Source organism: Haplochromis burtoni, unplaced genomic scaffold, assembly GCF_018398535.1.
Source record: "Haplochromis burtoni strain Fernald_Lab_line unplaced genomic scaffold, NCSU_Asbu1 Contig_276, whole genome shotgun sequence".
NCBI lineage: Eukaryota > Metazoa > Chordata > Actinopteri > Cichliformes > Cichlidae > Haplochromis > Haplochromis burtoni.
Genome location: NW_024582637.1, coordinates 497,437 through 518,279, shown reverse-complemented (window position 1 = coordinate 518,279; position 20,843 = coordinate 497,437). Strand labels below are relative to the sequence as shown.

Genomic DNA, 20,843 nt, shown 5'->3' with positions numbered 1-20,843 from the left:
TATTTTCTCATAATATGCAAAGTTATACAGTTTTCAGCTTTTTTTGTTAGTGTGTTTGTTTTTTTTATTAATTGTATTTTCCATTATTCCATTACAGAATTGTGCATGCCGTAGTTTTTTTGTGTGCGGGGGGTTGTGCTTTTTTTTTTTTTTTTTTAGACTTGGTCTCCAGACAAGTGTAAGCGTTTGCCGCCTCCTGCTGCAGCCCCTGTCCTCCCTACCCGCCTCCCCGGGTCTTTTTCCCACTGCCGAGGGGAGCGGGACGCGGCCACAGCAGCGGGAAGCAAATTATCTACAAGTACATCCCTAAAAAAAAAAAAAAAAAAAAAAAAAGTTCACACTCACATACACAGATACCACCACAAGCAGCCACTCACAACGTCTTAAGACCCGCACGAAGGAGTTACTGGGAATGACCTCGCAGGAGGACAGGTGGAGCAAAATGGATCGTTGATGATTTCATTTTTATTTTTTTTATTTTTTTGTTTTCAGTTGGTTTTATTTTGCTCAGCTGGAATCAAAAATACTTTCAAACACTAACTGAACAGGTTTCAGGCCTGAACTTGTGTGTTTTGTTTTACTGAGACGCTCTTAGCGCACCTGTGTACCCCTGGACAAAAAAGTGCACAGGGGCTCGTCTGTTCAATAATCATTCAATGAGAAGACTGCGGTGTATGGATCGAGTATGGCCTGACTTTTGACGCAACAAACGTGTGTTTGACTACTGGATGTATTAAGGAGTGCACCACGAGCGCACAAAATCCACAGAAACAGAAAATAAACTCTCCACGTTGCTACTTAAGCACTTGCTGCTGAAAGTGTGAATGTTACAAGGGTTTACGAGAGACACTGCATTAACAACAGCTGTCAAACTCATGGGATCCTGCCCCCTGCACCAGTGGGAGCGCCGCTGAGGTCTCCACTGCGCATGTCAGAGCGCTGGACAGCTCCAGAGAGGGAAATTTAAAAACGGTTTTTCGAGAATCAAGTGCAATACAGTACAGCGGCTCAGCAGCGGCTCTCACATTCTTCAGTATCAACCAAAAACAGGTGATTGTTTTCCTGATTTCTCTCTTTCAGCAACACAGTCTTTGTCAGGTTGTTAGTTGTGTGAAGCCAGCTGTCATGTAAACGATTTTTAGTGTGTAACTGTAATTTCTATAGCTGGATTTATAATTAGCCACTCAAATCTAGACTGAAACTAACATTTGTACTGTGTACTTAGTAAAGCACACGGTACAAAAGCACAGTGGGCTTTTTCTTTTAATTAAAAAAAATATATAAACAGCTTAATCTACATATTTTTGACTCAGTAATCTAATTACTGAGAAACACTAAACTGAGCTTCAGATGCATGCAGGTGACCAACGCTAATTTTATGCTTTCGTTTATTATTATATTAGCTGGAGCAACTTTCTATTTTCTACAATTGCACGTGCTCATGTTCATTTACTTGTATTTTAAGCAATATTATCTATATTAAAAATGTTATTTCTGTATAGCTTGTTTATTGACACTTGAAGATTCACTAAATCACAAACTGAAGTGCATGCTGTTTTTGTTTAGCGTATTTTACTGCAGAGACACTACATATCCTAGGAAATGATAGAAGGAGGAATAACTTCCAGGATGTCAGGAATAACTGAGAATGCTGGACATCATCCGTCTCCACAGGATTACAGGTAGGACAAAACCATTTTCAGCCATATTAGAACAAGAGTTTGCAAAATTTTAGCCTTAAATAATGTGGGTTTTTTTCTTGTTATATAAAACACTACGAGAGTCCCTAATAAATCAAATCCATATTTTTCTGACTTTATGATTTTGAAATGGTTGTGCAGCAAACTTTGTAGTCCACTGTGTTTAATCTAATGGTAGATGGACAGCTCTTTTTGTGCATGGGGGGTTGCATGAAGAAGGAGAGAGGGACAAAATCCCAAAGAATAAATGATTTTCAGTCTGAATGGATCTGTCAGAAACCATCAGCTCTGTTTACACTCCCGCTGTCGGCGCACGGAGAGCCTGAACCTCTTGGTTTGCCAGCTCAGGGGGAGATGGGGCGCTCTGGGTCACCAGTGTGCACAAAGTGGCTCCCAATTAGAAAAGGAGGGATGGGGGAGGAAGGAAAGGAGGGGGGAGGCACAGTGTTGATGTTGAATTTCTGCAAAGACATGGATGATAGATGGAAACACCAGCTCAACATGTTTTGCATCAGCGAGCATTTTCTATGCTTGACTAGTAAGGAAAGAAGGGAAGTGGGATTGTCCTAAGTGTGTCATCTATTCTTTGTTTTTTATCAGTAGTTGTTCTCCACAGATGATGGATGATTGCAGGAATTTTTTTCTTCAAGCAAAAGTGTAATAGGCCAGCTCTGGAAAACCTACAAAATTGCTGATGCATCTTTTGTTGCTTCTGAAATTGTACTTGAAGATTTGTTTTTCAGCCTTCAACAAAAAAACAAACAAAAGGGACAAAGAAAGGTTAACTAGCTTCAACCTTTGTGGATGTGGATGCAAGGTGTTTGACAACGTGCGCTGCTGATTCTTGGCCGTAATGATGTCACTCATTCAGATGGCCGACATAGAACCCTGACCTCAAACTACACTTGCAGCCCCCCTTTGGCCTGAGGCTCCGTTGATTTCCCCGATAAGGGCTGGGGGGTGATGGAGGGGGTTGGGGGGCTGTGGGGATAGAGGCTGGAAAGGGACAGGGAAGCAGATGGCATCCTATTTGTCCCTCTTATGTGAGGGCTGTCATTCCAACAGATTAATGCAAGGGCGGGTAAAGAAAAGAAATGACAGAGACAATCAAGGAAGGGTCTGGAGAAGACAATGGAGCCACGTGCCACTGGGCAGATTTGTCGTTTAGGACACAATAGGTGATCATTTTTCAATAGACAAGGCCAACTGTTGCAGGCAACATGTGCTGCTGTCCCATGTTTGAAACGATCTCTTGCGTTGTTTACTTATGATTCAGCCAATGGCTAAGGCGAGACCGTGGTCACCTGACACAGGGTTGATTTTTTTTATTAGGAGATTTGGTGTGTGTCAATGGAGGGATTGGGGGGGTTCCTGCACTGTCCACAGACACACAAAGTAACTGAATAGCATGTGTTGTCATAGCGACCCCAATTACTGAACCCTTGCACAGTAAGTGTGTGTGCAGAGAAGACTGGAGAGGATTCAAGAGGATTCCTCTCTTTTCTTTCCTTCTCTTCAGGGCTCGCCATAATAAAAGACACAATAACTGAAAGTTGATTGATACTGGTAGTGCTCTGGGCAAACAGAAAGCCTGAATTAATCCAGTTTCTAAGTTTAAATGTATTAAATGATTGACTGAAAACTGTTCTTTGATGAAAAGTAATGTGTATGAAATGATTTTTTTTGTTTGTTTGTTTGTTTGTTTTGTAAATTTGCATAGCAGAAGAATCCAGAATTAAAAGGCGAGAGGGAAACAAAGCTCATTGCGCCACTCGAGCAAAACAACAAAACCAAAAAATCCACGATAATGTAAACAGATGATTTGCTGTGAATGAAAAGCATATTTAAGTCCCTCTTTGTTGATTAAAACTGTCACTGTTAAATAACACTTGTAGGTAATCTTCTTATGGTAAATCCTCAATGGTTAATACGCACTCACCGAGCAGCTTTCATCCCCACATGTACCCCACATTCAGACTCATTATAGAGGTTTTGTCTGAAGGACAGGATGTTGCATCGAGTGTTTAGATTTAAATTCCACTTGTGGTCTGTGTGTGTCTGGGCTGACAGCCGTGTTAACCCTGCAAACCTCCCCCTCTTCCCTCCCCTCCTGAAGGCTTCTGACCACGGACCCCTCCCAACTGAGGGAGGAGGACCTCCCTGGGGACCTGCAGTCTCTGTCATGGCTCACCTCTGTGGATGTGCCCCGGCTGCAGCAGATGGCTGATAGCAGAGGCCACAGCAATGGGCCCTCCCAGGGCAGCTTGCTGGAGCAACAGACAGGTAAGGTGACAGGGAGGGGACAGTGCAACATTCAAAATCTGATAAAACTCTCTGATTGGATAGATCAGGGCTACTGGATTCTTCTGGTTCGTTGTTTTCTTTGCAAAAGTTATAGAGGACCCCCTCAAAAGATCAAGGTTGCTTTGGTGCCACTGGGGATTGCCCATCTATAAATCTACAATCACAGAAATAGTTAATCTTAGAGATTACAATGTTTTGATACCTATGGTGATCAGGTCTAAACTCTCAGTTTTTCCTCAGCCCTGTATAAACTTGTTGACTAAACAAGACCAGCCACTATGTCAAAGTAAAGTTATTGTTTTTTTTTCTGTAAAGGCCTATAAATGACATATGTAGCACTAAATTCTGTTTTAAAGCCCCCTGTTAGGCTCATATTCTGGAAACTGACTCGAGTAGTTTTGCATGGTTCATATTTCAGCTGATATCTGATTTAGACTTGATCTCTTCTTCAAGAGATCAAGTCCAGTTTCTCCTTATTGGCTGCCCCTTGCCTGCTTCTACAAACAGAACCCAGTGCTTGTAAGCCCAGCCTCCTTCTCTACCATATAAGGATAAAATCCAATCAGCTCCACACCAGGGTCCAGATTAAAGTATCCTGAGGTCTTCATGTAAAACTTTGGTCTTTTTAAAAAAAAACAAAAAACAAAAACAAAACATCCACCAGAGAAAAGTTCACCAACTTCCTTTTATAATGTCAGTGTAAAGAAAAATCAGAGCTTTGCTTCTGAACACTTATCTTGATATGTGAGCTTCATGTGTATGGTATAAATACTACTGAGCTTCATTTTACCATCACTGGTTACAGAAAATGTCTTCCAAATAATTCATGAGCACAACATCTGCATGAAAAACAGGGAACTCTGACATCTGTTTGTCATTACAGCTCAGATGAACAACATGACTATGACCACAAGTCAGGGCTCCATGCTCCACCTCCAGAGCAATATGCAGCACAGCCCTCTGGGAATCAGTATCATCAACACCCACAGTGGAAATGTAAGTTTTCACGGGACAGTAAGAAAGTGTTCTTTATGTTAGACAGTGCTTACTTTAATATAAAATGACCTGTCTCTATGTTTATTTCCCAGATGTCTCCGTTCTCAATGAATGGGCTGCCTTCTCCAGGATACCAGTGCCCTACCTCAGTCTACCAACCCACATCCCAGCAGGTGTACTCTTTAAGCCAAACTGGACAGCAGGTATTATACGTTAAGCTAATGAAAATACTTGTTTTTATGGTTAAAAAAAGGTCATCAGATCCTCAGTATTCACACCTCTCTCTCTCTCTCAGTGTACAACTGGTGGACTCTATAGCAATGTCTCATTCAACAACCAAAGTCTATTCACACAACCTCGCCTGGCTCCACAAGAACAGGAGCTGCAGCCGAAGTCTTTCCCCAAGCCAATCTACTCTTACAGGTCAGTGCTCAAAACCTTACTTAAAATAAAAATATTCACAACTAAACATTTTTAGCTGTTGGCACAAAATTTATGACTTATGAATCGCAAAGTGTGCAAGTGTCCATATTTCTACCTCAGTTCGCTTGGAAATGTGTTTTTGTCCCCTCCCTCAGCTGTTTGATTGCCATGGCTCTGAAGAACAGCAAAACTGGCAGCCTCCCAGTCAGTGAGATCTATAGCTTTATGAAGGAACACTTCCCTTATTTCAAGGTACAGTACTCTGAATGTTATCAAATAAGGCTAAAACTAGAACTTGCCTGTAAATAAGAAGCGGCTCTACCTCTTTGCTTGCAGACTGCACCTGATGGATGGAAGAATTCAGTCAGACACAACCTCTCCTTAAACAAATGCTTCGAAAAGGTGGAGAACAAGACGAGCAGCTCATCCCGTAAGGGCTGCTTATGGGCATTGAACCCCGCCAAAATTGACAAGATGGAAGAAGAGATGCAGAAGTGGAAACGCAAGGACCTCCCAGCCATTCGGCGCAGCATGGCTAACCCTGGTCAGAAATGTATTTTGTTAAATATAAAAGACCAAACAGTTAATGAGGCAACAGGTCTGTCACAAATCTGACCAGGCCACACTTTTGCTTGACCTGACAGCCTGTCTTTGTCCTTACAGATGAGCTGGACAAGCTGATCACAGATCGCCCAGAGAACTGCAGACGAAAGCCTTTAGAGCCAGGCATGACCCGGCTGAACAGCTGTCCAAATGCCCTCCCACTGCCAGTCCCAGCCCAAATGCAACCTCAACCTATAGTCACGCTGTCCCTGCCGTGTTTACCCATGCACCAGCACCACCAGCTTCAGGCCCAGCTTCAGGCTCAGGCTCGACTGGCCCCCATGTCCCCTGCCCCAGCCCAGACTCCCCCTCTCCACACAGTCCCCGACCTGTCCCACAGTCCGCTCACCCAACAGCCCAGCAAACCCCCTGATGATTTCTACAACATGCAAGGGGACGCTCACACAGAGGTGGACGCTCTGGACCCGAGCATCATGGACTTTGCCCTGCAAGGTAACAACTTCTTCTAAAATTAAGGCTTGGTATTTGTTTATGGTGTCATTACATGCTTACACCAACCTCTCCATCCATGTGCTCAGGTAATCTGTGGGAAGAAATGAAGGACGACAGCTTTAACCTGGATGCTTTAGGCACCTTCAGTAACTCGCCTCTCCGACTATCAGACTGTGACTTGGGAACAGCCAATCTCCCTCCCGTCTCCAGTGGCGCAAACCTGTCGCTGTCAGACGTGCAGGTGACGGGGCTCTACACCTCCTACGCTTCCCAAGATGCCCTGTCTTCCCAGTACATGGGAGCACCATCTAACAGCAAGCCTATTGCCCTGCTCTGAACCAGCCAAACTGTTTCTAATAGATTCCACTGTCTGGATACTTTTAAAGGAGGCCTGAAATCAAAGTCTAAATGTTGGTTTCTTCTGTCCGACTGAAAGTATCACAGCTGGAGAACCACCTGGAGCCCGCAGAAAAACTCACTGAGAAGTGAAAAAGAGACGACTGTAAGAAAGACAAAGCAAGACTGCAAGTATCTGGTTTTGCCAAGCAAAGACTGAAAGCCTGTATGAGAACACGAGTGTTAGTACACACCAGTTTTTCTACTGTTCACACTGCATTTTAAAGCCTTTCCATAAATGTAGCTCCCTTACTCTTGCCTGTTGTATTGTGCTAGACATTTTTGCTGTGATGTTTTATTTATATTTATAAAAAGACAGCTGGAGAAAGTAATGACTCTATCAATGTTTTTGCTGTATATATTTGAATGTTTCAAATTGCTATCACCACAGAAAAGCTTTCCGACTTCATTCCCAAATGTGAAGGTCTGCCAACACTTCCTGTTTATTCCAACACTTCCTGTTCACACATTATCATTTTACACATGGATTAACATTTCTGAAGGTCTGGTACATCTTACGTTCACTAACTTGATCATAATAAAAGTCAAATGGGTAAATAAAAGAAGCTTCTTCATATTTAAATACATCAATGATATTTATTAAAGTACAGCCTTTGGTAAAATACAAGTCATAGCAAAAATCGTTTATATACATTCAAATGAAACGTCACGGCTTGTGTTTCTGGTGTTTTAATCACAGGTAAGGCTTTTATGACCTTTTTGGCAAATACCATCTATTTTTCACAAAACCTGAGTTTTACAAATGAGGTGCTGAGTACACAGTGTCACACCATCGTTCATAATACTGTGCAAATCCACCTAAACATACCACAAACAGACTAGATGGACTGAAGTCAAACGTCAGGAGTAAAATCATAACCTGCTTGATAAAATAAGCTATTTTAATATTTAATATTCTTGATCGCAATAATAGTCAAACTTTTATTTATTGACTCAAAGTACAAGTAAGACAGAACTGACGGTTAACGGTGTTTTGGTTTTATTTGAATAATTATCAAATTACTAACAGGCAGTTTAAAGCTTATTTTTAGACTGATTACATTCAAAAGTGAAAGCTCATTCCTGGTGTAATATCTTTAACAACGATAACTAGCACCGACATATTAAGTCTTCCATTTCATGAAGTCTGAATAACTTCAGGCTCATTAGACTGGAAATAGTCGAGTAAGGCAAATTCAACACTTAAACTTGTGCAGAAATACAGCAAAGTGAAATGTGCATCACAGTGATAGCCTGGGGGCTGGGAAACTGTGTTCCTGGGAAACTGTGTTCCTGGACTGAGTGAGTGAGTGCATAAATGAACAATGTGAAAGACTAACATTTTCAAACGGGAAGGCACTCAGTAGAACAAAAGTTTAGGACACGCTCTCCTTGTGCACTATTTTTTTTAAAATACCTGAACTGTAATCTTAAACGCAAGATTCACCGAGTTTTGTTTTAGTTCATCCCTATAAGGCATCATATGTTAACTATCGCTGGTGCTGTCCATAGTCGCCAGTAGATGTGACAGCTTGGCCCTCTGAGACGGAGTGATGATGTGGCTCATTTGGATGATGCAGTCCATGGCTACGTCAGGGTTGGCCTGGACCAGACTAGACACAAGGGGAAGTTGTCTTTTAAACATGTTCTCACACTGATGACTACAAGAAATGACAATAAAGCTTGTCTAAGAGAGTTCAGGCTGTGTGACTAATACTAATGTGTAATAGTAGTGTATATAGTATGTATGTATGTAGTAGTGTACCAAACTATATTTGCATGTGGCTGGAGAAAATATTGTTTTCAGTGGCATCAATTATAATCAAGAAGGTCGGTTTGATCGTCTATCACCACCATCACTCCACAGGTATTAAATTACTTTGCCAAACTCAGAATGTAAGCGAGGCTTTCACAGAGTTTCCGGAAAAATACTGGGAACTGATTCAGGTTCCCTTAAAAATAATGCAACTCTGCAGGTAATTTTACTCAAACATGATCAAATGTGATAAGTCATTCTGACCAAAACACTTAATTATGTACACAGTCCAGCTCCTTTTATGAATTTATTGAGATGTAATAAACTAATGTTCTGTGTGCGTCTCCATACCTGCAAATGTGTTTCAAAGTGTTTTCTCTTTTCAAGTATTTGATGTTCTCTCGAACAGCTGACCTGATGCCATCCTCTTGGGACAAATGCCTCTCAAGCCACTCAACTACTGCTTGATTATTATCCCAAAGGTAAGCCTGAAAAAGCATGAGAACATGTCTTTAAACCTATGAACAGTGATGCATGGAATATATAATGACTTGCTCATGATCTGTGATCCACAGCCAAAAAAAAAACAACTTTACTAGACATGACTCGGATGAGCAGTAAATAAGTCTCATAATTTCAGTTTGATGATTTAAAATCTTTGACAATTCAAAAATTTTAATGTAAATAAAGTAACCTACTCTCTAATACCTGCATTTTAAAAAACAAAAAAACAAAAACAAAAACAAACAGAGCAAATTGAATTTTGTGCAGCAACTGCTGTTCTCACATACCTTCACTGTTCCCTCTGTTTCAACAAACCAGCGACGCAGCATGGACTGCATGTGCCCGTCGCTGAGATCCTTGTTGGCTTGTAGAATCTCACTCTTTACCACCTGCTCCAACAGGAGGCGACGTAGGCGCCAGTAGAAGAAGCTGCGAGCATTCTTCCAGTCCAAAATATCCTGTTAAGAGAATCAAAAGGGAGCAGTAGCATAAGTTTGAAAAGCTTGGATTCCATTGTAATTCCTGGTCTCTCACACACACACACACACAAAAATTGTTCATGAAGTGCACACTCACATTAATGACCCCTTTCTCTTGCATCCGGCCTGGGGTGTCATGGAGATCAACAAACTGCACTGCCACCTGGTGGTAGATGGGCAACAGGAACTCCTCCCTCGCTTTGAGTTTTGCCTCCAACTCTTTGCACTCTTTGTCAGACAGGTCTGGGGAAGCTTTTAAACAGAAGAGCTCTGAGTCAGCTCTCTTGTAATGGGGAAAAAAAAGTTCAAATATTTAGACTTGAGACAGAAAGAGGCTTTACCGAGTTGCTCAGCCAGACTAGCATAGACCGAATCCAGCCTTTTCATGGTTTTCAGGAGGTCTTTCCTTCTGTATTTGATCTCCACTGTACCCTCAGCCTCCAACACGCCCCCTCTGAATAGAAAAAGCATACCCAGAAGCATAAACGTCAAACTTACCCTCAAAATCCATCCATTTCTAAGATTTGAAGCGTTACTTTTCTTCATGTACCTGCTCTCTCTGTCAGCATAGAGCTCCATACACAGTGGGTTGATAGTAGGGTCTATCACCACCCAGGAACCCCCTCTCAGTTCAGCCTGTGGTGGGATGTACACCAGCACTGGTTGGCGGAAATCACGCAGAGCATCAACAATGTAGGCCCCAAACTTTAATATCTGGTCATACATGTCTGGAGAAAGGAAGACTTTATTAACACAACAGCGTTTGATAGTCCAGAATGCAAATATTTTCGCAGTTACACAGCTCTTTTTTTAAACTAAATGCAATAATGAATACTGCATTAAAAGTGCAGAGCTTCAGCTGTGGTTTATCAGATCATAATGAGACATGAAATAAAGTTAACATATTGCCCAGTATATCCACTATCCTTCCTCTGCACATGTCCAAACCATCTCAGCCTTGCTCTCTAACTGTGTCTCTAAATCAGTCAACCTGAGCTGTCGCTGTAATGTTCTCATTTCTAATCTTCACCATCTTGGTCCCTCTCAATGAAAGTCTGAATATTTCCAGCTAGGCCTCCTGCCTTTTTGTTAATGTCACCATCTCCAAACCCATCTATCCTGCGAGGTGCACACCTCAACACTGTGTCACCGTCCTCATATATGTCCTGCACCACATGTATGAGACACTTCTCTCTAAACTGTTAAGCTTTGCTGTAAATAGAACTTCATTATGCGATCCATACTTTTAATTTAAAAGTGCCTAAACAATAAAAAATATCAGACTGTGCAAATGTCATGCTATCTGTTTGCAGAGTTTAGCATATTCATGGCGTACCCTTCATCCCCCCAGAGAAGCCCCTCCAGTTGGCAAACACTATGAGAGGCAGACGTTCACGGTTGAAGTCACAAATCGCCTGAGCCGTCTTAAAAGCTGAATCTGGAAACCACACCTGGCCCGCCTGCTGCAGGACCTAACATGAACACACAGAATATGGAGTTTAAATGCTCTTCAAATAAGAGTGATGGCTTTATTATACGGCAAAAATGCAAAGAGACATTCACTCACTTTAGATTCTGAATCCAAGTTGGCTGGATCTGCTGGCACAGTGAACTCAACCGTGCGAGTTTCAACAGCGATGACGCCGAGGGGGATTCCTCCTAACCTGTGTTCATTCAATTTGTGGTTAAGGTCTAGTTGCAATTTAGCATACATATAAAGTACGTTTCAAGTGCGCAGATTTACCGTGCTCTCCCAACCACCACTGTTTGAGCCCAAGAACTCAGGATCTCCATGAAAGAGCCATGGTCAAAGAATCCACTCTGCCAGGCACCTCTCACCACTAACAACACAAATGAAAAAAGGAAATTGTTTCATCTACTACTGACATAAAGAAGTTTTAGAGTTTAGATCTTGCAGCTTACGCGGGTGAGGTCTGCCAGCTAGCATCCAGCGGGGATCATACGGTGCTTTAGTGGGAGTAAATTCTATCTCTCTGTCCACTGCATCTGTAGTTGCTATAATGGGCACAGGTGAGTGTTTGTCCTGTGAAGACAGAAGAACTATATGAGATGGTCTGAAGGACTGCCCGAGTTATTGTATGATTATATTTAGACCACAAAATGTGTGAAATTCACTCAGTCAGCAGAACCTTTGGCATGTAAGAGAGCCACTGCAGGATAGTAAAGACACCCTCAAAGTCATCTGGCACACTGGTGTGTGTGACTCCATTATTGTACATGATCTGAACTCCGCCAAGCTGGTTGTTGGAAGTATACACCTCTCTGCCCAAAACCTGGAGAGAAACAGGAACTGACACTTTTATTTTTCCTTCTTGGGGACAGATGGACAGACAGCACACCATGCATGAGCCCATTGGTCCTTTAGCTGGATGAGCGAAAAACTGATTAGACTTACTAACCTTGTTTAGAGCACCTGACCCCGTCAGGATAATGTGAGAGTTCTCTACTTGAATCACTCGCTGCCCCAAACGGACCAGATAAGCTCCAATTCCAATAGCACGACATGTCACCTGCAAGAGCACCAACAGGCTTACATGAAAATCTCAGGGACTCTGGCATGCTGCTGCTTAAAATCAGATCCATGTTCTCACCAGACTGATTGTAACGATCTCTTCATAGGCCCGAGAAGATTCTCCAGCAATAGTGCCTGAGCCTCGCAGATTCTCAACACCAAGACCATCGTCCTTCCCAATAATGTCAGTGATGATGTACCTGAAACAGGTGAAAAATCTCTATCATTCAAATCAGTTCAGATTAGTTAGATTTCAGTTAAATATTTTAGATTTCAATGAACAAGCCTTTTATTCCCACTCTTGCCTGTTATTAACAAACTGTAGTTTGTGATTTGTCTTGCTTGTCGTTTGTCTCTCTATGCTCGTTGAATATTTCTTTAATAAAACTGTAATGTTGTAACGTCTTTACCTTAAAATGTAAGTCCAAGAAAACAACAAGGAGCCACAACATAAGAAATGAATATGTAAAATACTTTACAAGCATCCAAAAAGTAAAGGATGTCAAATACTTTGCAACTTCCTTTGAGCACAGATCGTACCTGGACTCTCCACCTTCTTCTACATGCTGACAGTGAACAGAATTGGTGGCGCTGATACGGGTGTAGTCCTGAGGTGTCAGATAAAGGTATTTGAAACCCTGCAAGAAGAAAAAAAACAAAAACAACCCACTATAAATGTAAAATAAGAGCTGCAATAATCAGTGGTTATTTCATCTGCTTTCACAAAGTGAACACGTGTAGGGACCTTGTAGGGGTCAGCGGGGTCAATCCAGGCCACGTGGAACATGTGTTTGACTTCTTCAGCGAGGCCAATGCGCGCCCCACTGTTGGCTGCAAGGTAAATTCGGGGGATGCCTTCTGTGCGAGCCAGCTCCGAGGCTCTGACGAACAGCTCGTCCTCTTGAGGGCCGAATGAGCCAATCATGTGAGTGATGTCATTACAGATGACAATAATGTCTCGGCCCTCTGGGTACTCCGGAGTTTTCATTTTCATCCTGAAAGCAACCATTCCCACCTGGAGGAGAATCACTATAATCGGTAAAAGCATCACTAAAGAAACATCCTTTGACGAAAATGATCTTTAAAACCAAACAAACAAAACAAAACAAAAATCCTACATCGTTGTCTCCAGGCAGGCGGTTCATCTGCGCCAGTCGGCCTTGAGGGTCCAGGACGAGCTCAGTGCACATCAGCACATCCTTTGGGCATTTGTCCCCTGGACCCCAAAGCTTCAATAACGCCTACGAGAAGAGTTTCGCAGTGAGCTTAGACAACATCAGAACATCAGAGACTGAAATAAGTAAATCAGTGAGCTAACAGTACCTGTCTGAACATCTCAGGGAAATCATAGACATATGTAGTACCCAGAGTTTGAGCCTGGAAGCGTTTGGCCTGCAACAGGTCTTTTGTCACATAGGGGGTGTTGATTAACATCCCGTGCAAGGGACCCTGCTTATCCCCATATGACTGAAACATGATCTGAGAAGGGAAAATTGGCAAGTTGATTTTTTACATTTGTATGACCGTGAAAAATAAAATATGAACGCCTGGTGGTTTAAAAAGAGGGGGGAAAAAAAAAAAAAAAAAAAAAAAAAAAAAAAAAAAGCTAAACACTCTGTCCTCACCTGTCCAGAACTTCGGTCAGTGACTTCTTTATACAAGCTGATATCCAAATAATAGCCAGATTCATTAGTAAGGAACAGGCGGATGGGAATGGCATTCCCAGTCGGTGTAAGGCGGATGTTGATCTTCAGCTCTGCCTGAAGGACGCGCAGCTTCCAAAGGCGACTGCCATATCGCATCACCATGGAGCGGACAGACTCCTCGATCTGATAAATCAAAGATCAGGACAAGCAAGCATGTTACATGTGAAGTCTGAAGGCTTTACAGGTCACGGTTTAGGTATCGAATCTGTGAATGTGGACTACTGATACAACAAAATATTAGTAACAAACAAGAAGTAAAATATTAAAAGCAGTAAAACATTTATGAAAGAGAGAATCATACCTGAAAGACTGATAAAACACTAATATTATGTAGTGCATATTAAAAAAAAAGTCATAGCACAATTTATTCACCAAAATAAAATATACTATAATCTCGAGAACTTTATGCATATTTTTGTCTTAATAACTTATTGTGAAGATGTACTGCAATAGAGATTGCAGAACACTGACTTTAGATAGGTCCATGATAACAGTGGGGACGAAGTTGAGGAAGATGTGATTGCAGTCTGTGCGAACACTGGTGTTACTGAAGGCCACCTCCAACTCATCCATGGCTTCCAACAGCAGACGTTCTCCCTCATTTTGGAGGTATTCAAATGAAGCTTCCTGGTTATTAATAAACATGTAGTGGCTTTAAGTTCTTTGAGTGCAAAAATCTTTTTCAAACAGAAAAATAACACATGCTACAAGCACATTTCTCATCTTGTTGGACATATAAAACAAAAGTCAAAATTTGTTCTGTTTACTTACCTTTGTAATGAGATCTGAGTGGCGGATAATTGCTCGGATGAAGAAGCGGTAGTCCGTAACTTCAGCACCCTCCTGAACACGAGCAGCTCCCAGGTAGAGGTGCATCTTGTGGTTGGCGCAGGGAACAGCTGTCAGGTCAAAGTTCCTCATTCGGTTGAGCTCCAGCTGAAAGGCCAAAGCTGGCTCGAGATTCCGGTAAATACGATCTTCCTGAAACTGAAGGGAAGCACAGATTCAGTCATCGTTTCCTTAGAAATGACATGTCAGCTCTGTAAATGCAGGTTGTTTAAAAACACTTACCCCGTCTCTAGCTCTGAATGTGAAGAACTTGGGGAATTCTCTCTGTTTAAATGAAAATTTAAAACAATAATTAGACTGCAGCCTTTCAAAGTAAAAAGTAGCCTGCAAGGACTTTCCAAATGGAAAATGAAATGAAAATGGAAAAACACAAACAATAGGATTTAGTCAAGGCAAGTACCCCCCCAAATCTTGATTTTATGAAAAGTGATATGTGAATGAAATTAAAGCCATCTATGATCATGATGCATTGCACATAAGATACACAATTACCTTCTGTACAATCAGAAAGGTGATTCTCCTTATTCCATACTCGAAGAGAATAGCTTTCTGTAAAAAAAATAAAATAAAATAAAAAGTCAAAATCACTAAAAATTTAAAAGGAAAACTGTGATCTGCTATTTAAAAGAAGAATGCTTTTAGATTTGGTTGGTAACCTTTGACTGTCCAAAGGCAGTAAAGGCTCGGACCAAGGCATCGTCATCTTCTGTGTCTGCTGTTTTTATGGACACATTAATGATGTGGATTGGGTTCTCCCTGGCACTCTGCAGGAGATAAAAGAGAACTCAGAGCGTGCACATATAGATTAAAACAGTCTAACTATTGTTAAGCCCCGTCCTCCTTATACAGTCACAGCCGCTCACCTTGAAGTGCTCCTCATCGTAGAAGCTGGAGCAGGACTCAGAGAAAGGAGTATTCTCCATAAGTGGCTCAGCAAAACTGGAAAGAACTTCATCAAAATTCCTGCAAAACCAAAAGAAAGACATTAACATTTGATTAATTTCACTTTGAGATAATTCATCAAATCCAAAAAAATAAAATAAAATTAAAAAAAAAAAATAGACCTTTTGAAGTCATCAAAACACTGGAAAGCCACCATGGCCCCCATTCGCTGGCACGGTGGAGACAAGGCTCCATCCAGGAGGAGCTCACTGCCCTGCCTTCTCAATTTAAATTGGCCTGATCCACTGACTGGCACAGGAACCCTTAAAAAAAAAAGAAAAAAAAACCCACAACACATTTAAAAATAAGTCAAAACCACTGGACAATGAGGTGACAACGAACAAGATGCCCAAAAATTCATAAAGAGAGCAATTAAAGCAAGAGTGGATAACTCGTCTTGTCTATTTATAAACAAATTACAGAGTGTCACCACCATCAGATCATATTGGAATTGCATACAGGTGATAGCAGAGGCAGCTTAAAGGATTTTTTTAAGGTTACAAGTCCTAAGCATAAAGTTCTCAGTCATCCAGTAAGGGTGGGTAATAGGTTATATATATATATATACACACACACACACACAACTGACAGAACCTGTTAGTATCAGATTTTGTACAGTGATGAAGTCTTAAACTGCCACTCATTTCTTCATATTTTGCTGAAATGTGCAAACATACGTGGAAAAACAGTATATAAGGCAAAAACTGAGTCTGCACAATTCTGACAAGCTTGAAAGTAAAGGTGAGACCACCTTTATTCATCAACACTGTCTGAACTCTCTCAGGCAACTTTCTCCTAATATCTTTATGTAGTCTACAGGAATAGTTCTCCAGGCTTCTTAAAGGACATTCAAAGCTCTTCTTTGGATGTTGGCTACCTTTTGTTCTGTTCTCTGTGAAGATGACCCCACATTGCTTCAATTATGTTGAGGTCTGGGTTCCTGGGAGGCCAATCCGTTACTGATAGTGCGTGTGGGACTGTGGGTTTTTTTAATCCAGGTCTGCTTTTACTGCACTGACAGTGTGTTTGGGATCCTTGTCATGCAAGTAGGACTATTTTGACAAGATTCCAAACACCACTGATGGAAATATAGCCCTAAATCACAACTGCGCCTCCACCCACAGAGGGCTGTGTACACTCACTGTTCCTCTCTCCTGACTTCCTCTGTACACATTGATGATGATTTGAAGCAAAAATGTCAAATATGGGTCCATCACTCAAAAAAAAAAAAAAAAAAAAGATCTGTTGCTGCTGATATTCAGTTCAGTTCTCGTGTAATTTAGTGAACATCAGCCTTTTCTCCCTGTTCCCCTTTCCTAAGAATGTATCCTTTACAGTCAGTCTTTGACAGTCTTGGGTGGATTTTTTTTTCCTGACAAAGACTTAACCAGCTGTAGGGTTTTTGTTTGTTATTTTAAGGCTTGAAACTTCTTTTTCCAGTTTCCTCTTTTCTTTTTAAGGACACACTGCATAGCATGGCAAGATATGCCAAGTTTTCAGCTAATAGCTCCTTTGGCAATCACCTTTGAAAATAATCAGATATTAGGATTGAACTGAAAATAAGTGAAAAAGCCGCCAATTTCAAAGAAAAACTTTGAAAGTCCTCCAGAAAGCCAGAATAACTGTTGACCAAGACCACTTTGGAAAAGGAAAAAAAAAAAAAGCACAATAAAATGAAGTCTGGCTCCTTGGAAACAAAATATGACAAAACAAGGGGTGGCTCAAGACTTTTGCACAATACTCGGTCATTTAAATTATGGAATATAGACATTGTAATTCTGATTACCAAAATGTTTTACTGCCTGAATTTTATTATGTGCCTATGTGCATGCACCTTTGTCTTCTGCTTACGTGGCCCGATTATCTGCTGTCTGGCTGATTAGCTAAGTAATGTATTTTTATCTCGGAGTATAGGGAGGATCGCCAAGTCAAGTCATCAGCTAAAGTCCAAGTGATGTCAGGAGATGCATGACTCAAGTCCGGCTCAGTTCAAAGCCGATTCCCCACCAGGAAGTGAGCTGAAAGGGATTATGAGCTGTTGTAATCCAGAGCAACTGTTACTATATCGGGTTTTAGATTTGCAAATTAAAGGTTGGAGAATGCAGGCTGGCCATTAGGTAACAACTAATGTAATTTAAGGCCTGAGGTTTTTAAGAGGAACATGAAAAAATAGCTGAAAATGTGCCTCTTAAAAAGCCCAGCTATGCTTTACATGTTGAAAGAAGCAGAAAAAAAAAATCAGATGGCCCAGTTCAGCATAAAAGTGAATTTAAAAGGACAAATCAGTTCTTAAGCAAATGTATCTGGGCAGAAGGAAAAAGCAACATGATGCATCCAGCATGCATTGCTGTGAGACAAACAGAGGATACGGTGGTTTGGTTGTTTGGGAGGAGCTTTACTCTACCTGTTCAGAGTAGGGCTGCTCCCTCTGAAATAAGATGATTAACAGGTGAATATTAGCAGTGCATGATCAAACTGTATGTCTACTACGTCTGGTAATAGATTAGACTGAAGCAATTTTAAAGAGACTAAGCACATTCACATCAAAGTCAAGTATGGCAAAACTGCATTCAGGGTTAGCCATATGTTACTTCACAGCACCAGGGTGGCACTGCACCTATACCCCATGGGGACAGGTGAACATTTCTTTTCTGGATTACCGGTAATCGATCAAGCCACCATTGCACAGAGGACACCTAAATTATGTTTTTAAGGCCTGGATTTCATATGAAAAGTCTCTTTAAAGAATCCCCATCAATACAAGTGAATGATCTCCACAGAGAAAGAGAAAGCTTACATCCTCGGATGCTACAAAGAGGAAATATGTGGTCAAATTTGGAGGTGGTAGTGACTCATTCGTGACTCAGAAATTAGAGAATATCATTTGATTCGTCCGTGGCTCGGTGTGAAGTAAAAGTGTCACCTGTTTGGATGTGATGATGGCAACATAAACTGAAAGTCTACAGCGCATGTTCCATCCTGCAGCTGGTGATGCTGGATGCTGTTTAGCTCATAGGCGATGTAACCTCTGCGGACGTACACCTGAAAGTCAAGACAGAACAACAGAATGACCATTTAATAAAAACGCATAAGACAGAAAATGTCTGTGTGAATGCACTAACCATACCTCCAAAGCAGCCATGCATACAACTTGATTGGAGTGATAGAAGAAGTTGGGCAAAACGTCAAAAATTGAGGTTTCAGAGAGAATGAGTTTCTGTGGCAAATAAAAATATATATTTATCATTCACGGTATAAATGTGCTGCTCTAAAGTGATGTAACAAAGACGTTTTGTTTTTTTTTTTTAAATACAAAACACAAAGCCAACCTTCAAATTCTCTGGACAGAACTGGTGACCATACATATCAATGGCTGACAGGAAGATTGACTCCACCTGGTTGTGTCTCAGTTCATATGATGGTAAATGAGAAGCAATCAGGACCTATGAGATATTTGCAAATACTATAACAACATAGTCAAATAAAATAACTTTAAAGCAGATGCATGATTATTCAAACTTCAACAAAACATATGCAGTTAGATCTGTAATTTGTTGGACAAAGACAGAATCATGTAGCTTTGCTTCTGTCAATCACCACAGTGGATTTCTAATCAAAAACCTTGACACGATCGAAGTGACGACTTTCATCTTTAATTCTATGGGTTTACTACTAATTATAGTAGTTTTTATGCACAGTCCACCATTTTCAGAGGCTCAAAATAACTGGACAAACTAACATAATTTTATATATAAGAACTGTTTTTAATCCTTGGATGAAAATCTTTAGAAGTCAGTGGCTGCCTGAAAGTCTAGAACTCATGAACATCACAAAAGGCTTTGCTTCCTCCCTTAAAATGCTCTGCCAGGCTTACACCACAGACACCTTCAGCTTAATAACTGAAAAGCTGCTTTGTTGGGTTGAGATCAGGTGACAGACTTGGCCAATGAAAGATTTCTGGGGGGGAAGGAAAACAAAACTTTTTTCTTCTTCGGAAGAATATCCCATTTATTTGCCTTTGACAAACTCTTGGGTTGTGTTTGCAGTACGCTTTGGATCATTACCAGTTTGCAGAGAGTACAGGCCTGTACACTTCAGAATTCATCCTGCCGTGTCTATCAGCAGTCACATCATCAATAAACACTAGATACCCAGTTCTACTGGAAGCCATACATGCCCATGCCATAGCTTTGTCTCCACCATGTTTATAGATAATGCTTTGGATCCTCCTCCATATTTTTCCTGGTACAAGTTCATTCTGGTTTCATCTGTTCAAAGAATTTTCTGCCACAAAGGTGCAGCATCTTTTCTGGCCAATTCCAATCTGGCCTTCGTGTTCCTGAGTGTAACCAGCGGTTTGCACCTTGTTGTTCTTGAGGGTTTTTTTTGAGACATTATTTTCTTAACCACAGAAAAAAAATTCTGTCACCATCCAATTTATTTGTCTCTTGTGGTCTTTCAGGCCTTTTGGTGTTGCTGGGCTGGTCAGTGCAGACCTTCTTTTTAAGAACGAGACAGACTGTTGATTTGGACATTCCTACAGTTTTTGCTTCTCTCTCCCTCTAGAAGGTTTACTATATTAAAAATAAATAGCAAAACTCAATGCAAGCTCTCTTACCTGTCTAGCTCTCAAGGCTACCTTTGAGTTCTCCATCTTGCTAAGCTGTGTGAGTTCATTCAAAATAGCCATGAGCTCATCTGCCAGAGTGGGATCCCGTCCACACAACTGATCCTATACAAAGTTAAAGACAAACCTTCATCACTGTCCGTCCACGTGACTTTGTGCAGGATGAACGGTTATCAGGTTTGCTTCAGTGAAAAACGATGAGAGCCTTACAATGAGTATTGTGACCAGGACGTTCTTCTTGGATACTTGAGCATGAGAGAAGATGTAGTCGAGGACAGGACTCATGTCAGGTTTGTGCTTCTCTCTCAGGTTGATGACACACTTATCATAGTGAGCTGTTAAGGACCCAAAAAATAATAATAAATAAAAGCATTTCCATTATAACGGAGCTGCAATTGCAATAAAGAAGAGGTGACATAAAACCTGAAGGGGTGCTGATGTTACCTTGCTGAAACTGCATCTCTACCTGCAGGTAGCGCTTCAACAGATCGAGAACCACAGATTTCATGTAGCCACGGATTCCACTCCGATATCTGAACAGAAAAAATTCAGATGTGTCAACAATTACAACG

The 20,843-nt window shown here is 41.2% G+C and overlaps 2 protein-coding genes across 2 annotated transcripts in view; one reads left to right on the top strand and one right to left on the bottom strand.

The window, feature by feature from the left end:
- The first annotated feature begins 345 nt into the window (after nt 1-345).
- foxn4 (forkhead box N4) lies at nt 346-7,433 on the top strand. The gene is made up of 10 exons (XM_005940172.3): nt 346-1,050; nt 1,567-1,682; nt 3,817-3,983; nt 4,888-5,000; nt 5,093-5,203; nt 5,296-5,423; nt 5,579-5,675; nt 5,760-5,967; nt 6,087-6,479; nt 6,566-7,433. The coding sequence occupies exons 2-10, from the start codon at nt 1,603-1,605 to the stop codon at nt 6,814-6,816; spliced, it is 1,548 nt and encodes a 515-aa protein (XP_005940234.1). The 5' UTR covers nt 346-1,050; nt 1,567-1,602; the 3' UTR covers nt 6,817-7,433.
- Nucleotides 7,434-7,452: 19 nt separating this feature from the next.
- The window catches only part of acacb (acetyl-CoA carboxylase beta), a 29,344-nt gene continuing 15,953 nt past the window's right edge, over nt 7,453-20,843 (bottom strand). The window contains exons 23-54 of the mRNA XM_014339367.2: nt 20,716-20,842; nt 20,482-20,606; nt 20,263-20,376; nt 18,974-19,087; nt 18,772-18,861; nt 18,568-18,686; nt 18,049-18,072; nt 15,767-15,907; nt 15,566-15,665; nt 15,359-15,466; nt 15,195-15,251; nt 14,925-14,966; nt 14,625-14,840; nt 14,325-14,480; nt 13,773-13,976; nt 13,471-13,626; nt 13,266-13,388; nt 12,893-13,162; nt 12,688-12,785; nt 12,227-12,347; nt 12,035-12,145; nt 11,765-11,908; nt 11,538-11,658; nt 11,359-11,455; nt 11,182-11,278; nt 10,951-11,086; nt 10,165-10,342; nt 9,956-10,068; nt 9,712-9,866; nt 9,423-9,593; nt 8,983-9,119; nt 7,453-8,488 (exon numbers count right to left, since the gene is read on the bottom strand). Of these exons, the coding sequence (XP_014194853.1) occupies nt 8,362-8,488; nt 8,983-9,119; nt 9,423-9,593; nt 9,712-9,866; nt 9,956-10,068; nt 10,165-10,342; nt 10,951-11,086; nt 11,182-11,278; nt 11,359-11,455; nt 11,538-11,658; nt 11,765-11,908; nt 12,035-12,145; nt 12,227-12,347; nt 12,688-12,785; nt 12,893-13,162; nt 13,266-13,388; nt 13,471-13,626; nt 13,773-13,976; nt 14,325-14,480; nt 14,625-14,840; nt 14,925-14,966; nt 15,195-15,251; nt 15,359-15,466; nt 15,566-15,665; nt 15,767-15,907; nt 18,049-18,072; nt 18,568-18,686; nt 18,772-18,861; nt 18,974-19,087; nt 20,263-20,376; nt 20,482-20,606; nt 20,716-20,842 (4,092 nt within the window). The 3' untranslated portion in view covers nt 7,453-8,361. The remainder of the gene's footprint in view (nt 8,489-8,982; nt 9,120-9,422; nt 9,594-9,711; nt 9,867-9,955; nt 10,069-10,164; nt 10,343-10,950; nt 11,087-11,181; nt 11,279-11,358; nt 11,456-11,537; nt 11,659-11,764; nt 11,909-12,034; nt 12,146-12,226; nt 12,348-12,687; nt 12,786-12,892; nt 13,163-13,265; nt 13,389-13,470; nt 13,627-13,772; nt 13,977-14,324; nt 14,481-14,624; nt 14,841-14,924; nt 14,967-15,194; nt 15,252-15,358; nt 15,467-15,565; nt 15,666-15,766; nt 15,908-18,048; nt 18,073-18,567; nt 18,687-18,771; nt 18,862-18,973; nt 19,088-20,262; nt 20,377-20,481; nt 20,607-20,715; nt 20,843) is intronic.

Excerpts from the sequence above, each read along its gene's own strand:
- foxn4 (XM_005940172.3), top strand. The coding sequence starts at position 1,603 with ATGATAGAAGGAGGAATAACTTCCAGGATGTCAGGAATAACTGAGAAT. Across the intron at positions 5,204-5,295 it reads TAAGCCAAACTGGACAGCAG|TGTACAACTGGTGGACTCTA; the intron begins GTATTATACGTT and ends TCTCTCTCTCAG. Across the intron at positions 5,676-5,759 it reads AACACTTCCCTTATTTCAAG|ACTGCACCTGATGGATGGAA; the intron begins GTACAGTACTCT and ends CTTTGCTTGCAG.